This window comes from Mytilus trossulus, chromosome 8 (genome assembly GCF_036588685.1).
Source record: "Mytilus trossulus isolate FHL-02 chromosome 8, PNRI_Mtr1.1.1.hap1, whole genome shotgun sequence".
NCBI classification, from domain to species: domain Eukaryota; kingdom Metazoa; phylum Mollusca; class Bivalvia; order Mytilida; family Mytilidae; genus Mytilus; species Mytilus trossulus.
The window spans coordinates 67,782,938-67,800,625 of record NC_086380.1 but is presented as its reverse complement, the minus strand read 5'-3'; the positions used below and the strand labels follow the sequence as shown (position 1 = coordinate 67,800,625).

Sequence of the window (17,688 nt, the reverse complement as noted above, 5' to 3'; positions counted from 1 at the left end):
CAGAAGTGTGTTCCCGATACAAAAACTGCTCCAACAGAATAACCGACATTTCACAAGTTTTACGGTCACCATGACAAATATGTTGACAGATATGAAATGTTAACGACTCAACTCTATGGAGAGAAGTTTTCGGACGAATCTTTAAATATAGTACAGTTCATAAGTTTTCCTATTCCTGATTGTGATCGTTCTAGAGAATTGATTCACATAACGGTGATGCATGAATAACAGGAGACGTTTTTGCAGTCGACGTCCGTTTCTTTTAAAAAAACCTTTTGGTGAACTAACTAATAAATGAAGACAATGAAACACAGATTTTTTGCTCTCATTATCCGTGGCCGCATGTCACAAATAACTTTGGATTAAAAGCAGTAATATTGAAATACGGAATGTGTAATGAGTGCAACTGAGACAACTATCAAGTGACAATGGGTCGCCGTACATCTGTCAACAATTAGCAAATCTCATAAAGTATAGCAAGTTATAAAGAGCTTCAACATGACAAAATTGGAAACAATTGAGGTAAAGTTCGAGTAGATAAATGTTATAAGCATACTGAAGTCCAAATCGTAAAACGTTTATCAGTTTTCATTATAGAATAACGAAAATTAAGGCCTTAAGAATCAAAACCATACACTGTGATTCAGTAATGTTTAGTACACTAAATACATAAATATTCAATAAGAGGGGCTGAATAAATCTACATCACTAAGAGTTATACATGGTATACTTGATCTTCAAAACGAACCAAAATAAAACCAAGTTTGACACTTTTTTTTATAACTTTTTAATTAATTCTCGCTACTTCTATGTATTTTGTAAGTTTGATTGCTGTAGAGGAATAACATGTATCACGACTTAATCATATGTAGAAACGCAAAAGTCTGAGCGTATAAACATCGAATTTATCAGACTTCAAAACATTTTCATCTGTTTATTTAGAAAGAGCATATTGCACGTGCACCAAGTCAACAATTTGATACATCATAAAGAAATGCCTGATATCTTTTGTTCGCAATTAGTAGCTTGTTATTTGTTCGATCAAAGAACAAAGCTTGTGGATTTTTAATACCATCTTTCTCTAAAAGCAACACCCTGTGTTTGTTTCCGTCTGGTGAAATAACAACGACATTGTGAGAATGAAAGCCTGATACATAAACACGTCCGTGATTGTCTACCGCAATACCTTGTGCACATTGCAGAAATGGTTTGAGTTCTGATTTCCATTTTAGTTTCCCTTGAAGATCACAGCATACTACTGAATCATCATCGTTTATATAATAAAGTTGATCTGACCATATTGCAATGCTGCAATTTGAAGGCAAGGTATCATTAACAAGATGTGTCACTGACTCGTCATCTAAACTTACAACACATAATCCACTGTCATATCCATTATAGAACAATTGTCCATCTTTGTGAACTATTCCATAAACCGATGACCCGCATTGAATCATTTTTTCAGTTTTTCTGTCTTTCATATTTATTGTCGTGATTGACTTTTCAATGCCAGATGTTACAACAAGTTTTTGACTGTCCTCTATAAAGTGTATATGAGATGTATACGATCCTGGATGTAATGTAAAATCTAACGACCCGTCGGTTTTCATCACATTTATTTGCCCACTAAAATAGCAGGAAAAAATCATTCTGCCATCCGGTAATAAGGAGCAACCAGTAATATTTTCTCCAATTGTTTTAATCGTCTGTCTTAAAGTTAGTTTAAGATCATCAACGGTAGGAACATGTGTGGTAGGCACTATTATCTGTGCTTGTTTGTTCTTCCGTATTATTAGTGTTGTATTACTTGACCTGGTATCTAAGATAATGGTTCCCATCTTGTTTAGAGCGGTAGGTAGATTTTCGAAAGTGTTTTCTTTTTCAAAAGAAAGGGTAACATTGTTCGTTTTGTCTTCTTTTAACATGGATTCTATGAATTGTTCGTTTTTTGATACGTCTTGTTGGATGTGTTTCATAGCCACGAATGTCTGGAGGTCTGAAGCATGCTGTTTTATTTTATCGAAATTGGTCAGGTATTCTGTTATCTCCATTTCTTTCTCTTGTATGGATGATATTAAACAGCTGATTTTCTTGTTTTCCTTTTCCTCAGCGGCATACAACTCTTTCAGCAGACTTTCCTGCAGTTTATCGAGATGATCGTTAATCAATATTCGTGTCTCCTTAATTTCCAATTCAATTTTGGTCTTGTTCTCCTTCAGACTTTGAATGTTGTCTTGTCGACCTTTTCTTATTCTCTGTAAATTTTCCGAGACCTCCACAAGCATTTGTTCAATCTCTAAGAATGCATTTGAAGACTTAACATTTTGGATGACGTCATCTATCGCGTTTAACCCACCGCATTGATCATGTGATTCAACAACGCATCGTCTACAGCAAGGACTATCGTGTTTCTTACAAAATATTTGGTATTTTTCATTGTGCTTTGGACAATTATGAGTAATTTCCAGTATATTGGCAGGAAGCTTCTGGTATTCGGAGATTTGTACACAACTATGGTCTCTGGAAACCTTTGAAGCTGCATGATGCTCTTGGCACTCCTTGCAAAGACCTTCGTCGCATTCCGAACACCAGACTACCGAGGGTTTGTTGATGTTGCGGTATTCGCATACTCCACATACGATCAACTTACTCGACATGCTGCAAAATAGAATAGTGATAAGTTTTATCTCATGTGTAATAGCTTTCATTTTGTTTTGATAATTATAAATAAAGGTATACAGATGTCTCGTCAATAATGAGCCCTATTTTTAACCAAATAAAATGTTATTTAGATTGAGGGGGAGTGGAATTTAAGACTTATCTTTCCATCTCGTTTTGTTAAAATAACACTTAATTAATTTAATATATATAAATGGTTTTATGTATACATCCCTGGTTTGTGATCGTTCTCAATGAAGGTTCAAAATGTACATGCGCAAAGAGAATCAGATGCACGAAATTTGTTATTTTTATTTAATGAAACAATAATATAAAATAGTGGAAAATCCTAAATTCTATAGCAATAGATATCTTTTTCGAAACTGAACGTTTCTAGAACAATACTCTACAAATGCTAATGCTTATGTTACAATAACTTTCTTTCCTAATTTACAAATTAGCCCTTATTTGTCACAAAAATTACTGCAAGTTAAAAAGTTATCATATATATTTGTTAATTACTGAAAGGTATCGAAGGTATAAGGTATTAAGAAAAACAAAGCGATTTTGGACATAGAACAAGTTACCATGGTAACAAATCATGACCTTATTTGCATATATTGTAAAATTTAGTGATTTTCCTTTAAACTATTTTTTTTTTATATATATTTAATATTGAAAAAGTATGTCCACACCCAAGAAATAATTTTTATATTTGGTGAGATTTTGTCAATAGTTATAATAAAGCTTCTGTTAATTAATATTGTTGTTTCTTGACTGCACACGATGTTTCCACAACAGAAATAAAGAAAGTAAACTGAATTAATTCTGTATTGTTTATCGTTTTTATGAAATATTTCATATTATGACGTAATTGTGACGTCATCATATAAAAATCTAAATATTTCGTGACCCTGATTATGTGCCAATTTGAAAAATATATCAAACATTTTATTTTCTTGGGCCAAAACCAAGCCTTAATGTCCCTACGCAAGCTTGCCATTAAAACATATGAGACAGTTAATCATCGCCCATTCGCCTTGTCTAAGGAAGAACTAATTTACATGGATGGCGGTCATACACCCCGACATTTCATTAACCAATTTTGAAATGTAAAAAGGATTTCTAACAACAAAACTCATTACAGCGTTGGCGAAATTCACGATAAAATTAAATTAACATTACCTCCTTAATGTACACACAATACATAAAGTCAAATAAGAAATCTGATGATGTTGGATGTAATAAACTTTCCATTTATTATAAACCTTACTTAAGTTCAGTTTATAAACTGAAATGATTATGAAATTGTGACATACATCTTTTTTTAAACAAATAAGGGAACCACCATTTAGCTTGAAGGGATTGTTGTTGTTACGCAAATCGCGAAATTATTTGTCAAGCAAAATGCATTTGTATTTTAAAGTAAATGATAAAATATCTAAATCACAAAAATATTGCCTCTAAGAAATTACTGTTTAAAACCTATAGTATAAGATTCATTAATATTCTGATAAGAATTGTACATGTGAGAGGTCGGACAAGACCGGATGGACAGACACACAGACTAACGATCCGACGGACAGACGGACGGATGCCCGTTACTTCTATGTTCCAAGCATCGTTTTGGGAAAGGAAAACAATTGGCACAGAAATATATATTGTATTGAAACAACCACTAGATCTTTAATTAATGTATTATGAGTGTATTATATTACAACAGAACCAATATTCCATGTCAGGAATTCCCTGTATATTGCTTTCTTTTATTGTTTGATTCAGAAATAATCTGCATTTTGGTTGATTTATTGTTAATTGTTCAACATCAGGAAGTAAATATTTTGCATTCAAATTGATATACATGTGGGTTAAACATGTGTCTCATCATGATCAAACTTAAGCAAACTAAAATAAAAGGTTAATGCAAACAGAAAACGAAAGTAGAATGAGAAAATAAACGATTCACCATAATTCTAGTATTTCAAATCTCTTAGTTTGATAAAATGATGTAAATACGACATAATTACGCACCAACAGTGTTATTATTAAGTGTTGTAAATGTAAAAACAATGTTATACGGTTATTACCTGAGATTCATTAAATCAGTACATCTAGCAGTGGACGATAAGTTGTCATGTGATCACTATGAGTCATAGATTATTTATAAAGTTATCGCGGTTTATTTAAACGTATTAATTACTTACGGAGACAAGAATGTTTTTAAAATTTTTGTATGGTCCCTGATGAAAACATTTTTTTATCAAAACGTGTATATTTTCTATTGCTATATATACAATATATACACGTAATATGATCAGAAGCCAGTAAATTCAGTGGTTGTCGTTTATTACTGTGTTACATATTTGTTTTTCGTTTATTTGTTTGCATGAACGAGGCCGTTAGTTTTCTTGTTTGAATTGTTTTACATTGTCTTATGGGGGCCTTTTATAGCTGACCATGCGGTATTGGCTTTGCTCATTGTTGAATGCCGTACGGATACCTATAGTTGTTAATGTCTGTGTCATTTTGGTCTTTTGTGGATAGTTGTCTCATTAGCAATCATACCACATCTTCTTTTTTATATAGACAGAAATGATATAGGAGTGTATGAATGGTGTGTCACTCGTTTCTATTTTTTTTTTACTTTTCTAAATCTATTTTGCCTATTTTTTCTCATTTTTTATTCATCATACCACTCTCCTTTCTCTTTTGTTTTGGAGGAGGGAAGGGAAAGGGGTTTCCTTATTTGTTGGGCTTTAATTCTGTACTATTTTTTTTACTTTTATTCCCTATTTCATCAACACCGTTCCGACCTTCATGTAGAAAACCAATGACACAAATAACCAAACTACATCAATGCCTGCTATAAAGTTTAACTGTTTTCATGTTCTCTTGAATTCTATAATTATCTAGCTTCATCTTTATTTGTTTTTATGTTTTTGAAATGTAATTTTAAACTTACAACATATATGTCTTTGTGTTATATATGTGAGCTGTTCTGCCATCAGACTCGAATTTATTTTTTAACCGTGTTTTAATTCACTATGCATATTGCTGTGTGATTTGGTCTTCATTGCCTATATATATACGGGGAAATTAAAGATCTTGCAAAACATATTTAACCCCGCGGCATTTTTGCACCTGTCTCTAATCAGGAGACTCTAGCCTTTGTTAGTCTTTAATTTTTTATTTTAGTTCATATATATATTGTGGAGTTTAGTATGACGTCCATTATCACTGTACTGATTTATTTTTCTTTACGGGCCAACTGAAGCACGACTCCGGGTGCGGGATTTTCACACTGCATTGGAGACCCATTGGTTGTCTTCATCTGTTTTTTGCTTTATGGTCATGTTGTTGTCTCGTTGACTTATTCACCTTTCCATTCTCAATGTATGCTATTATATTTAGTTTTTGAGAATGATGCAATAATTCTTTTTTTATATTTGAGCATTTTGTGCTAAAACATATAATATAGATAAAAGAAGATGTGGTGTAAGGGCCAATGAGACAACTCGCCATTCAAATCACACTTTGTAAAAGTAAAACATTATAAATCAAAGTACTGTCTTCAATATCGAACCTTGGTTCGCACAGAACGGCAAGCTATAAGGCCCCCTAAAATGAGGTGTGTAAAACCATTTAAACGGGAAAACTAACAGTCTAAGATATATAAAAAAAAGACGAGAAATGAGAACATTTATGACCAACATCAACTGAACATCCGGTTCCTGACTTCGGACATTATGTATACATATGTGAGTGGTCGGTAAGTTGATGAGCTAAAAAAATTGTTTAACACGTCATCCGAAATTTCATTCATTGTTGTTGTTTAATTTCCAGTGGCAAATATATCATAAAATTGAGAATGGAAATGGGGAATGTATCAAAGAGACAATAACCCGACCAAATAAAAAAACAACAGCAGAAGGTCAACAACAGGTCTTCAATGTATCGAGAAATTCCCGCACCCGGAGGCGTCCTTCAGCTGGCCCCTAAACAAATATATACTAGTTTAGTGATAATGAACGCCATATTAGTTTCCAAATTGTACACAAGAAACTAAAATAAAAAAAATGCATGGTCAGTTTGAGACTTAATTTACCATGCATACCAATAAGGAACTTTGAAATTTCTGTAAAGTAGGTTTTTAATCTTGGGATGGTTGGGAAATCCGGTCTGCAAACTGAAACTAAAATGAGACATAGATCATGCTGAATAGGAACAGACGTGTTGGTGACCTTCTGTTGTTGTCTGTTCAATGGTCGGGTTGTTGTCTCTTTGACACATCTCCATTTCCATTCTTATTATTATTTATCTCAAATATATTTATTTCTATGATAATGTTGCTTAACAACCCATAGAATGCTATAATGTTATTTCAGCTTGAGTGACGAGGTGAAAGGCATATGCACGAAAAATAATAGCAACATTAATCCGAATAATAAAAGATAAACACACTGCTAAATGAAAATAATGTAACCTTTCGTATTGCTTTTCCGTATTTAATATCATCGGAAACACATAAACTCAAATATGTTGAGGCCAGGGATTTAGATAAACGTTGGAACATTGTGGGCAGTATGAACAACAGTGACCTGTAAATAAAATAAATTTATCGAATTGCAATATGCTTGTTAAAGGTCAAATGACAAACATTAAATGCTTATTTAGATTTAATTATAAACCTTTTCACAGTTCACCAAATGACACAGCAATTAATAGCTTTAGGTCACCAATACCGCATTCAACCAACAGTAAAGCCCATTCCGAACATGGGACCAGAACATACATAAATGATGAGGGTTTAAACATACATGCATGTTAAAGAGGGGCAAAGGATACTTTTTGGCTCTCAATAATGACGACTTCAGTATGTATACTAAAGAAATGTATCCTGTTAAACTTACTTTAAATAAAGATAATACTAACAATGACCACTGCCCTTTCCTCGATCTTGATATCTATATCACGAACGGAAAGCTTAATACTAAAATTTATGATAAAAGAGATGATTTTTCATTTCCTATCGTTGATTATCCATTATTAGATGGTGACTTTCACTTGTCACAAACATGTACGATTCGCTCGTGTAGTAACAATGTTTTAGATTTTAACGAGAGAAATTTTATGTATTACTGAAAAATTATTACACCATGGTTTTCGATATCACAAACTAGTCAAAACATTTACTAAATTCTATCATCGGTATAAGGACATCATCCACCCGCAAAGTGGAAAGGGATTAATATAAGTTGCAAAACTTGTTTCCCAATCCACTATAAACAAATATGTTTAAACTAAACTAAGGACATCATTCGTAAATATAGCTCAACATGCAAACTTCTTATACGTTTAGGTAGTTCACATTCATTTTTTTATGGAAATATTCTTTATAAAGCACAAAAATGTCAGTATTCACCGCAGAAACTAACAAAACCTTTAAATAGACTTATTAAGAAGGGATATAGTTACGATACTGTTGTCAGGTCATTAAATATTGCATATTGTGGCGTTAATATTGATTCATTTATAGGGTCTTTGCATCGGAAATAAACACTTTTTTTCAAAAACTAGTTGTTGGCATGGCACGGGCGGGTTATGTTCCTCTCATATATATTTTTATGGTATGATACTGAACCACGAACGGGAAGGATTGTGCCTGATATTCATATGATGAAATCATAATCTTTCACTCAGTTTCAGAAGTCTGAAGTTGGCATGTCAGTTAACTGCTAGTAGTCTATTGTTATTTATGTATAATTGTCATTTTGTTTATTTTCTTTGGTTACATCTTCTGACATCAGACTCGGACTTCTCTTGAATTGAATTTTAAATGTACGTTTTATTATGCGTTTACTTTTCTACATTGGCTAGATGTATAGGGGGAAGGTTGAAATCTCAAAAACATGTTTCACCCCGCCGCATTTTTTCGCCTGTCCCAAGTCAGGAACCTCTGGCCTTCGTTAGTCTTGCAATATCTTAATTTTAGTTTCAGGTGTACAATTTGGAAATTAGTAGGCGTTCATAATCACTGAACTAGAATATATGTGTTTAAGAGCCAGCTGAAGGACGCCGCCGGGTGCGGGAATTTCTCGTTACATTGAAGACCTGTTAGTGACCTTCTGCTGTTGTTTTTTTTCTATGGTCGGGTTGTTCTCTCGTTGATACATTCCCCATTTCCATTCTCAATTTTAGAGTGATAGTCAAACTCATAGTTCAAAAATAAATGACCACGCCATGTCTTGAATAGAAAAAGTCAAACAGACAAATAATGGAACACTGTACACAACATACAAAACTAAAGACTAAGCAACACGAACCTAACCACAAATGGGGTGATATCGCTCAACATACAGCACCAGGTTTGTTCCTCATAATATTAAAAACCCAGTTAATTCTGATTCGGTAGGTCACAGTCGTGAAAAGGGAAGGGGATTGTAGTTCCGACATCAGGAACACATTTGATATCATCATATTTCTGACTTCGTACAGGACATTTTAAGTAATCATGATGGTTTGAACCTTGTTTAACGGCTAAGCCGAACTTTAAGCGTCGTATGAAATGTATTAAATCTACAACAAAAACAAAATAAATTAAAAAAAGAGCTCATCCTGGGCTTTTTGTGTAGGTATTTAGGGTACAGCTTCTGATTTTGTGCCATAGATAGATTCACCATATCTCATATTTGTGTTTTTCTATTATAGTATATGTTCACATGTTAGCCAATTTAGAGCAATTCTTGAAACTTTATTTATCACTCACTTGTTTACATAATTCAAACAATTTCAGATTTCTTATTTCCCATTTCAAATTTCCAAATACAATATCGATGTACCCCCAAACCATTGCAAACACACGTTTAATAAAAGTTAACAATTGACATTCCACAACATATACTAATTTCGATTGTTATTTAGTATTTCGGACAGAAAAGATATGTCTACACTTTATCGTGTGAAATCTCAAAGCATAACACAACTGAACAAATCCGAACAAAATATACAATAAAACATATTAAAAAAGAAAGATCGACAGACGTATAAATGACAGAAGACAAACTTATCTCAAAAAAGAAATTTGGAGTTCATGTTTTGATTAAAATGTTTTTAAAAAGATAAAATATTTTTGAAACGGAATTTTAACATAAACTCAACGATTTCTTGGCATCAGATTGACAAGAACGATACTAAAAATTCAAATTCCAAAACTATAAAAGTCCAAATATAACCAGAGAAGACAGGCAAATGTAACAAAGAATGGAGATATAAAGGGGTTGATAACTACAGAAACACGGACAAACCCAAGAACTTGTTTTGTAAAAATACTGTCATGTGGAAGAGACAAACCGTCCAAAAACATTACACAGAAAACTAGATTGAGCGACATAAGGCTCATCAATATTCGTTAATCCCCTCTGTGACTAGATAAATGCATGAGATAACCTACATTTGACATTTGGGAACTTGTTGGCTTCATTATAAACAGTAAAAGACAGTTATCCGGTCATGAAAATCATCTTTGACGATTTTGAATCTTTATCTTTATGAACACATATTGAAGGAGCTTACGTTTTTCAATACATAAAATTGAGATGGAAATGGGGAGTGTCAAAGAGACAAAAACCCGACCATAGAAAAAACAACAGCAAAAGGTCACCAATAGGTCTTCAATGTAGCGAGAAATTCCCGCACCCGGAGTCGTCCTTCAGCTTGCCCCTTAACAAATATATATTAGTTCAGTGATAATGAACGCCATACTAATTTTCAAATTGTTTACAAGAAACTGAAATTTAAATAACACAAGACTATCAACGGCCAGACACTCCTGACTTAGCTTGGAACAGGCGCAAAAATCCGGTGGGGTTAAACATGTTTGTGAGATCTCAACCATCCCCTATACCTCTAGCCAATGTAGAAAGTAACCGCATAACAATACGCACATTAAAATCAGTTCCAGTCCTAGTCTGATGTCAAAAATGTAACCAACGAAAATAAAGAAAATGACAATAATACATAAATAAAAATATACGACTAGCAGTCAACTGACATGCCAGCTCCAGACTTCGATTTCTCAATCAAACTCAGTGTTTGCAGGTAAATATGCCAGATAACATGTACATGTATAATGCATGTGCTAAGTGTCAAGTGCATATATAGCATGAAGGATTATGAAACAAAATGTGTATTATATGCAGTTATTCATCTATCCTAAACAAATAAGGCTGTGCTCACATTGACCTAAATTCGGTGTTGTGTTAGTGTAACTCACACGTAAACTCAACACAATTGCGTTCCCATTGATAAAACTCAATGTTTACATGTAGTTTAAATATATATTTATTAATAGTACGGGAGCACATGTATTTGTTTTGGTAAAACACGTGTGTTTGTTTATTATTTACATCAACACGTGTTTTTTAGAATTCCTGTAATGTTTACAATATATTCCATTGGACAATATTTTGTCGCATTGCGACTTAAAAACAGGTATTCTAGGTATCGTATGATTTTGGCCCGTGTTTCTCGTGCTTGTTGTTTGATATAAATTAATGGAATTTATAATGTCATCATTCGAAGTTCTGCCTTACGCTGGATAGCATACGCCGTACTACTGCATTGCCTGTATTAACACTATGACAGACCACCGTTCCGAAGACGAAGACGAATTGTTACTACACGAGTCCTCAACTCCTTCCGTTCTTAACAGAGAATCTGCACCTTCTAGTTTTCCAGTACTAGTACCGTCGACAGCAAACCAACAAAGAGCACCACAGCCACAGATAAGTGACGGCACATTTCAACTGTTTACGTCGTACTTTGATTCCAAGATTTCAGCACTGAAGAACGAGTTAGTGACGGGCAACGACTCCCTAGCCACCAAGTTGAAGAAGGAAGCTATGGTGAAACTAAAGAGCGAAGGTAACCATATCCAGTTTAATTTCAATTCTGAAGTCCTTTCTGACCTACACAAGCTGCAAAAACGTCTTTCGCAGGAAGATTTCGTTTCTATCAATTTAATTTCTGGACTTATCTTAAAGTTAAACAAACGTAATAAACTAATCAGAATAGCCGATAAATCTCCCGCTGGTTGGACCACAGTTCGTGAGTACGAGAGTGACGAAATAGCATCAGATTCCGATGATGAGAAAAGACTACGTCAAGCTGAAAGCAGAGCACTCAAAACCTTTGACGAGAAGAAGAGCCGTACAAAACCTACACTAAGCCTTCAGCTACTGTTTCCAGACCTCCTACTAATTCTACAGATATGTCTCATCAACAGTACAACCAGCCCTTTCGGAGGAACAGTCGCCGTGAGGCGACTTCCTATGACATGTGCTATGAATGCCACCAGTTTGGTCACTGGAGGACAAACTGTCCCAATAGAAGCAACAAGCAATTTACAAGAAACAACCCAGCCACATAAGATAAAAGATAAGTATCTTAATTTAGTAGATGAATATTTGTTACATGGGCACATGAATATACTTTTCGAACACGTTAAGTATTTTGATAAAGTTGATTTTTCAAAATTGGCCAAAGGCGTCAAAAGTAGTTTATCAAAAAAATGTAGCATTTTGGGAGCACATTGGAGCAAGCAAATTTATTATTGATACTATAAAATCAGGGTATATGATTCCTTTTGTGAGTTTAACACCCCCTATGAAATTCCGCAATAATAAATCTGCAGTTGATAATACTGATTTTGTAAACGAAGCTGTTCTCGAACTTTCGAATAACGGATGCGTACACGAAGTACCATTCCAGCCTTTTGTAGTAAATCCATTGAGTGTTGCCATTCAAAAATCAGGGAAAAAGAGATTGATATTGGATCTATCTGAATTAAATGTATACGTCTTGAAAAATAAAATAAAATTCGAAGATTGGAAAGTCGCTCAGCAATTTTTTAAGAAAGATATATACCTGATAAAATTTGATTTAAGATCTGGATATTTTCATTTGGATATCTGCAAAGAGCAACAAACATATTTAGGTTTCTCTTGGAACGGAAAGTTTTATTGTTTTTCAGTTTAAGCTTTTGGTTTAAGTTCAGCGCCTTACATTTTTACAAAATGTTTACGACCTATGGTTAAATACTGGCGTGAAAATGGTGTAGATATAGTGCTTTATCTAGATGATGGTTTAGTTATGTCAGAAGGTTATTCAGAATGTCAAAATATATCTGAATTCATAAAGTCCTCATTAGAATTAGCTGGGTTTTTGATAAATGAACAAAAATCTATCTTTGATACAGTTCAACGCTTGGAATGGCTCGGATTAATTTGGGATTCGGTAAACTTTAGTTTAGCAGTGTCCGAACGTAGATTAAATGATGCAAAAGAATCGCTTGACGATATTTTGAAAAATTTTCCCATTATTAGTGCTCGTCAGTTAGCACAGTTCACAGGCAGAATTATGTCTATGTCCCCAGTTATGGGAAATGTCACGAGCCTGATGACGAGGCATTTATATTTTGCAATTGAGAACAGAAAGTCATGGGATAGTATTTTAGATATTGCTTATACTGAGTGTGTATTAGCAGAGTTGAGATTTTGGTCAGACAGTTTGACAAATCTTAATCAGAAGAAATTTGTGAATGACACCTTACCGAACATAGTGGTGTATTCAGATGCTAGTAATGTAGCCGCAGGTGCTTTTACTGTAGAAGTGAATGAAAAAGTTTTTCATTCCACATGGAGCGAATATGAGAAAACCATGAGTTCAACTTGGCGAGAACTAAGGGCTATTCAATTAGCTTTGTATTCATTTAAATCTGTTTTAAAAAATAGTACTGTTAAATGGCACACAGATAATCAAAACTGTGTAAAAATAATCAATAGAGGTAGCACAAAAATGCACTTACAGTGTTTCGCATATGACATTTTTAAATTTTGTTCGAATGAACGAGTCATTGTACAACCAATATGGGTACCTAGATCAGAAAATAGTAGAGCTGATTTTTTGTCTAAAATGATCGATATAGATGACTGGCAAACATCGCCAGAGTTTTTCGAATTCATGGATAATCTATGGGGTCCTTATACCGTTGATAGATTTGCAAATTTTGCTAATACAAAATTGAAGCGATTTAATTCAAAATTTTGGAATCCCGGGAGTGAAGCTATTGATGCTTTTACACAAAATTGGAAAAATGAAAATAATTGGATAGTACCTCCAATTGATTTAGTTTCTAAAAGTATAAACCATTTAATACTCTGTAAAGCAGAAGGTACCCTGATAGTACCAAAATGGCCGTCCTCATCGTTTTGGACTTTATTATTTAGAAAAAACATGGAATTTCGTCATTATGTATTGGAGGTCATTGAATTTTCAAGTGAGCAATGCATATTTCTTCAAGGGAACAACAAGAATTCCATTTTTGGCTCAAAGAAATTTAATTCTGATGTTTTAGCAGTTAGGCTAAGGACAATATGTAAATAACTGTTTTTGTTTTTCTGTGATATACACATGAAACACGTTGACAAGGCTATAGAAAGATAGCGAGGTCTTCTTTAGAAATCTGACAAGGCTATAGTACAGAGCAAGGTCAGAAATGATTATTTATGAAATGCATTTGCCATGTATATATTTTTTTATTTACTATTTGTTTGAATTTTTACATTTTTCAGATATTTTCAGCGTTGGTAGGTGGTCATCGGACACTCTTACACAACACCAGCACTTACAAAATTTAGCAAAGTGTCTTCCTGAGTTTTGTCTACAATCCAGAGCTGAAAATACGCGAAAGAAGTACAGGTACGCCTTTAATAATTTCTGTAGATGGTGTAATTCGTTTAATATTAACTCTTTACCAGCATCAGACTACGATGTTTCGTTATACCTGATTCATTTATGTATAAAACATAAATCTGCATCTATTGTTGAAGGAGCTTTCTATGCAATTAGTTGGTCACATAAACTAGCCGGTTTTGCCGATCCTTGTAATTCTTTTTTATGTACCTCTATTAAAGAGGGAGTTCATAGGTCAATCGGGCACTACATTGTAAAAAAGAAGGAGCCTATTACACCTAAAATTCTGTACCAGATTGTACAAAAATACGGTAACAAATTCAGCACTTTAAATCATAGAAGAATCGCTTGTATGTGTCTTACAAGTTATGCAGGATTTTTAAGATTTTCCGAACTTGTTAATTTGAAAAGATCAGATATACAGTTTTATTCTACTTATGTGTCTTTATTTATCGAGTAAGACTGATCAACACAGAGAAGGTAGTAGAGTACTGATTGCGAAGACTAGTTCTATAACATGTCCGGTATCTATGTTACACACGTATTTATTACAAGCTAACATAGCAATCGATTCTAATGAATTCATTTTTAGAGCAGTATCTTTTCGTAAGAAAACCAACACTTATGCTTTAAGGGGAAATGCTCCTCTATCTTATACAAGGGCGAGAGAGTTGTTGTTAGACGCTCTTGGATCATTAGGTCTAGAAAAATCTAATTTTGGTCTTCACAGTTTGAGAGCAGGTGGTGCGACGGCTGCAGCATCTGCTGGTATAAATGACAGGTTATTCAAGAAACATGGAAGATGGGCTTCTGAAACTGCAAAAGATGGGTATGTTCAGGAAAACATATCAGAAAAATTAACAGTTTCTAAAAACCTTGGCATATGACCCCCCTTTTTTCTTTCTTTGTCACTTTCGAAAGTATGCTACCCTCACAAGGAGAGCTCATTTCTGATACATGTGTTGAGTTTTATTGTATAAATAATTTATGTTCGTTTAAGTCTGGCGAATTAGAACATAAATATATTTATTAATAGTACGGGAGCACATGTATTTGTTTTGGTAAAACACGTGTGTTTGTTTATTATTTACATCAACACGTGTTTTTTAGAATACCTGTAATGTTTACAATATATTCCATTGGACAATATTTTGTCGCATTGCGACTTAAAAACAGGTATTCTAGGTATCGTATGATTTTGGCCCGTGTTTCTCGTGCTTGTTGTTTGATATAAATTAATGGAATTTATAATGTCATCATTCGAAGTTCTGCCTTACGCTGGATAGCATACGCCGTACTACTGCATTGCCTGTATTACCCCCCCCCCCCAAACCACTATCAACAAGACTATATATTGTTTTTCATGTTGAACTTGTATTTCTTGTTTTGTAGATTGGTGTATAGGTGTATATATTTTGCATTTATTATGGATGGCTGACTGTGACTGAGCCAGTATGACTGTTGTTTAGTGTCTCAATAATGAGAATAAGCAGTAGTGTGCTTGAATGGCTTTTGAAGCGAACTGTTTGATTTGATACATTCGTTAATAAAATTAGTATGCTACCCTCACAAGGAGAGCTCATTTCTGATACATGTGTTGAGTTTTATTATATAAATAATTTATGTTCCTTTAAGTCTGGCGAATTAGAACATAACATGTTTTACCTACACACAGTCGATAGTCAATGTAGGCCTTGTGTAGGTTAAGTGTACACAAAACTAGGCATTTAGGACAGTAGTTTTATCGTGTATATATTTAAGGAGGAAACTATTTTTGGGTAAAATTGATATTTTTTTCATAATTTTATTTTACAGATTTTATTTGTTAAAAAAATTAACGTACTTTATTAACCCCTAATTAAGAATCAAAGCAGCATCATTGCCGAACCCTTAAGGCAGCAACCAATTGATTTTCGAGGGGGGAGGCTATTATAGTTGAGTATAAAACATAAAGGCAAGGGGGTGGGGTGGTGAGCTATGGATTTTGTTTTGGAAACAAAAAATGTTCTCAGTTTTTGGCCCTGAAAAAAAATTGTTTGTTTCACCCTCAGCTGCCACTATATATAATGCTAAAATTGATTTCGACTTTTCACCAAAATTTGTCCTGAAAAAAAAATCAATAGCTCACGCCCCCTCTCCCTCCACAAAAAATGTAAATAGTTGCTGCCTAATTCATTTGAAAAGGTCTTCCCGAATCGACTTGACGTACACAGAAATATTCGCCACTGGTCTTTACTCAAAAAATGTTTCAATTATAAATAAATGCACGACTAAAAAAAGGGTGAGGTAAATGCTATTTTTGTCTAGTATCTCAGATCCGTTAAATAACACGTAAAATAAATTAAAAAAAACGTTACTCTTTTCCTTTACCAAATACTCCTTGGGGGAAGAAATACCATTTGAAACGAACAGAAAAGATAAAAATGTAGTGATTCCTAATATCTCAATTCTTTTTTTTTTTTGGCTGTAAGCACGCTGTTGCATCTAACGTTTTATAATGCGTTATTGAGACATCTTTAGTATATTCAAACTACTGCAAATTATAAAAATGGCTTTCATAAAGTAGCAACCACTTAACTTAAAAAAAGGGGGAGGGTTATTTTTTTTATCTGAGTCTGCGTACATTTTTTTTCGATGCTGGTGATCAACTACTTTTTTTCAATATTTAACACTATAATGTATGGGGAGACTCTTGATTCAGAATAAAAAAAAATTATCATCTGTATGACAATTTTTTATCTTATCAAATTGGGGATCGGAATATTTCCATTCCCATCCCCCACCCCCTTTTGAAGTCAAATAGTTGTTCCCTTACCGCTAGAAAAAAAATTCCAAATTCAGTAATGGACATTTAAATGACATATGTTTACTCTACACGGCGTTTGGTGTGAACACGGCCTAAGTTGCTTATACATGTACTGCAATAGTATCTTTTTCACCACGTTAATGGCATTATGGTTCCATTTGTTTATATCACAACAGCATTTGTATTTATACTGTACATGCAGATAGTGTAAAAAAAACTACTCTGAAACAATGAGCAGAAACTGAAAAATTAAACAAAACATGTACTCTAATATATATATACATGAATGATACATGTATATTTATCTAATAGTGATATAATAGTGGTTTTTTTTCCTCAACTGTTCAGCCTCATTGCTTGTTGAAATGGTTGAGCTTCTAAGTATTGACAGTTTTTTATGAACTTTTACTTTTGAAGATACCGTGGAGTAAGAATTACCTTGGTATCACATTCATATGTATCTTTTTTTTTTG

General features: G+C 33.7%; 2 protein-coding genes and 1 pseudogene across 2 annotated transcripts; 2 read left to right on the top strand and 1 right to left on the bottom strand.

Annotated features, from left to right (window-relative positions):
• Window positions 1–765: 765 nt before the first annotated feature.
• On the bottom strand, window positions 766–4,787 carry LOC134681306 (uncharacterized). The gene is made up of 2 exons (XM_063540875.1): window positions 4,746–4,787; window positions 766–2,658 (listed from the first exon to the last, which is right to left on the bottom strand). Exons 1-2 carry the CDS (start codon window positions 4,754–4,756, stop codon window positions 969–971), a joined length of 1,701 nt encoding a protein of 566 aa, XP_063396945.1. The 5' UTR covers window positions 4,757–4,787; the 3' UTR covers window positions 766–968.
• Window positions 4,788–11,160: 6,373 nt separating this feature from the next.
• LOC134682074 (CAP-Gly domain-containing linker protein 1-like) lies at window positions 11,161–12,233 on the top strand (annotated as a pseudogene).
• An 831-nt stretch (window positions 12,234–13,064) lies between these two features.
• Window positions 13,065–15,926, top strand: LOC134682073 (uncharacterized). The gene is made up of 2 exons (XM_063541677.1): window positions 13,065–14,415; window positions 15,802–15,926. Exon 1 carries the CDS (start codon window positions 13,075–13,077, stop codon window positions 14,098–14,100), a length of 1,026 nt encoding a protein of 341 aa, XP_063397747.1. The 5' UTR covers window positions 13,065–13,074; the 3' UTR covers window positions 14,101–14,415; window positions 15,802–15,926.
• The last annotated feature ends 1,762 nt before the right edge of the window (window positions 15,927–17,688 follow it).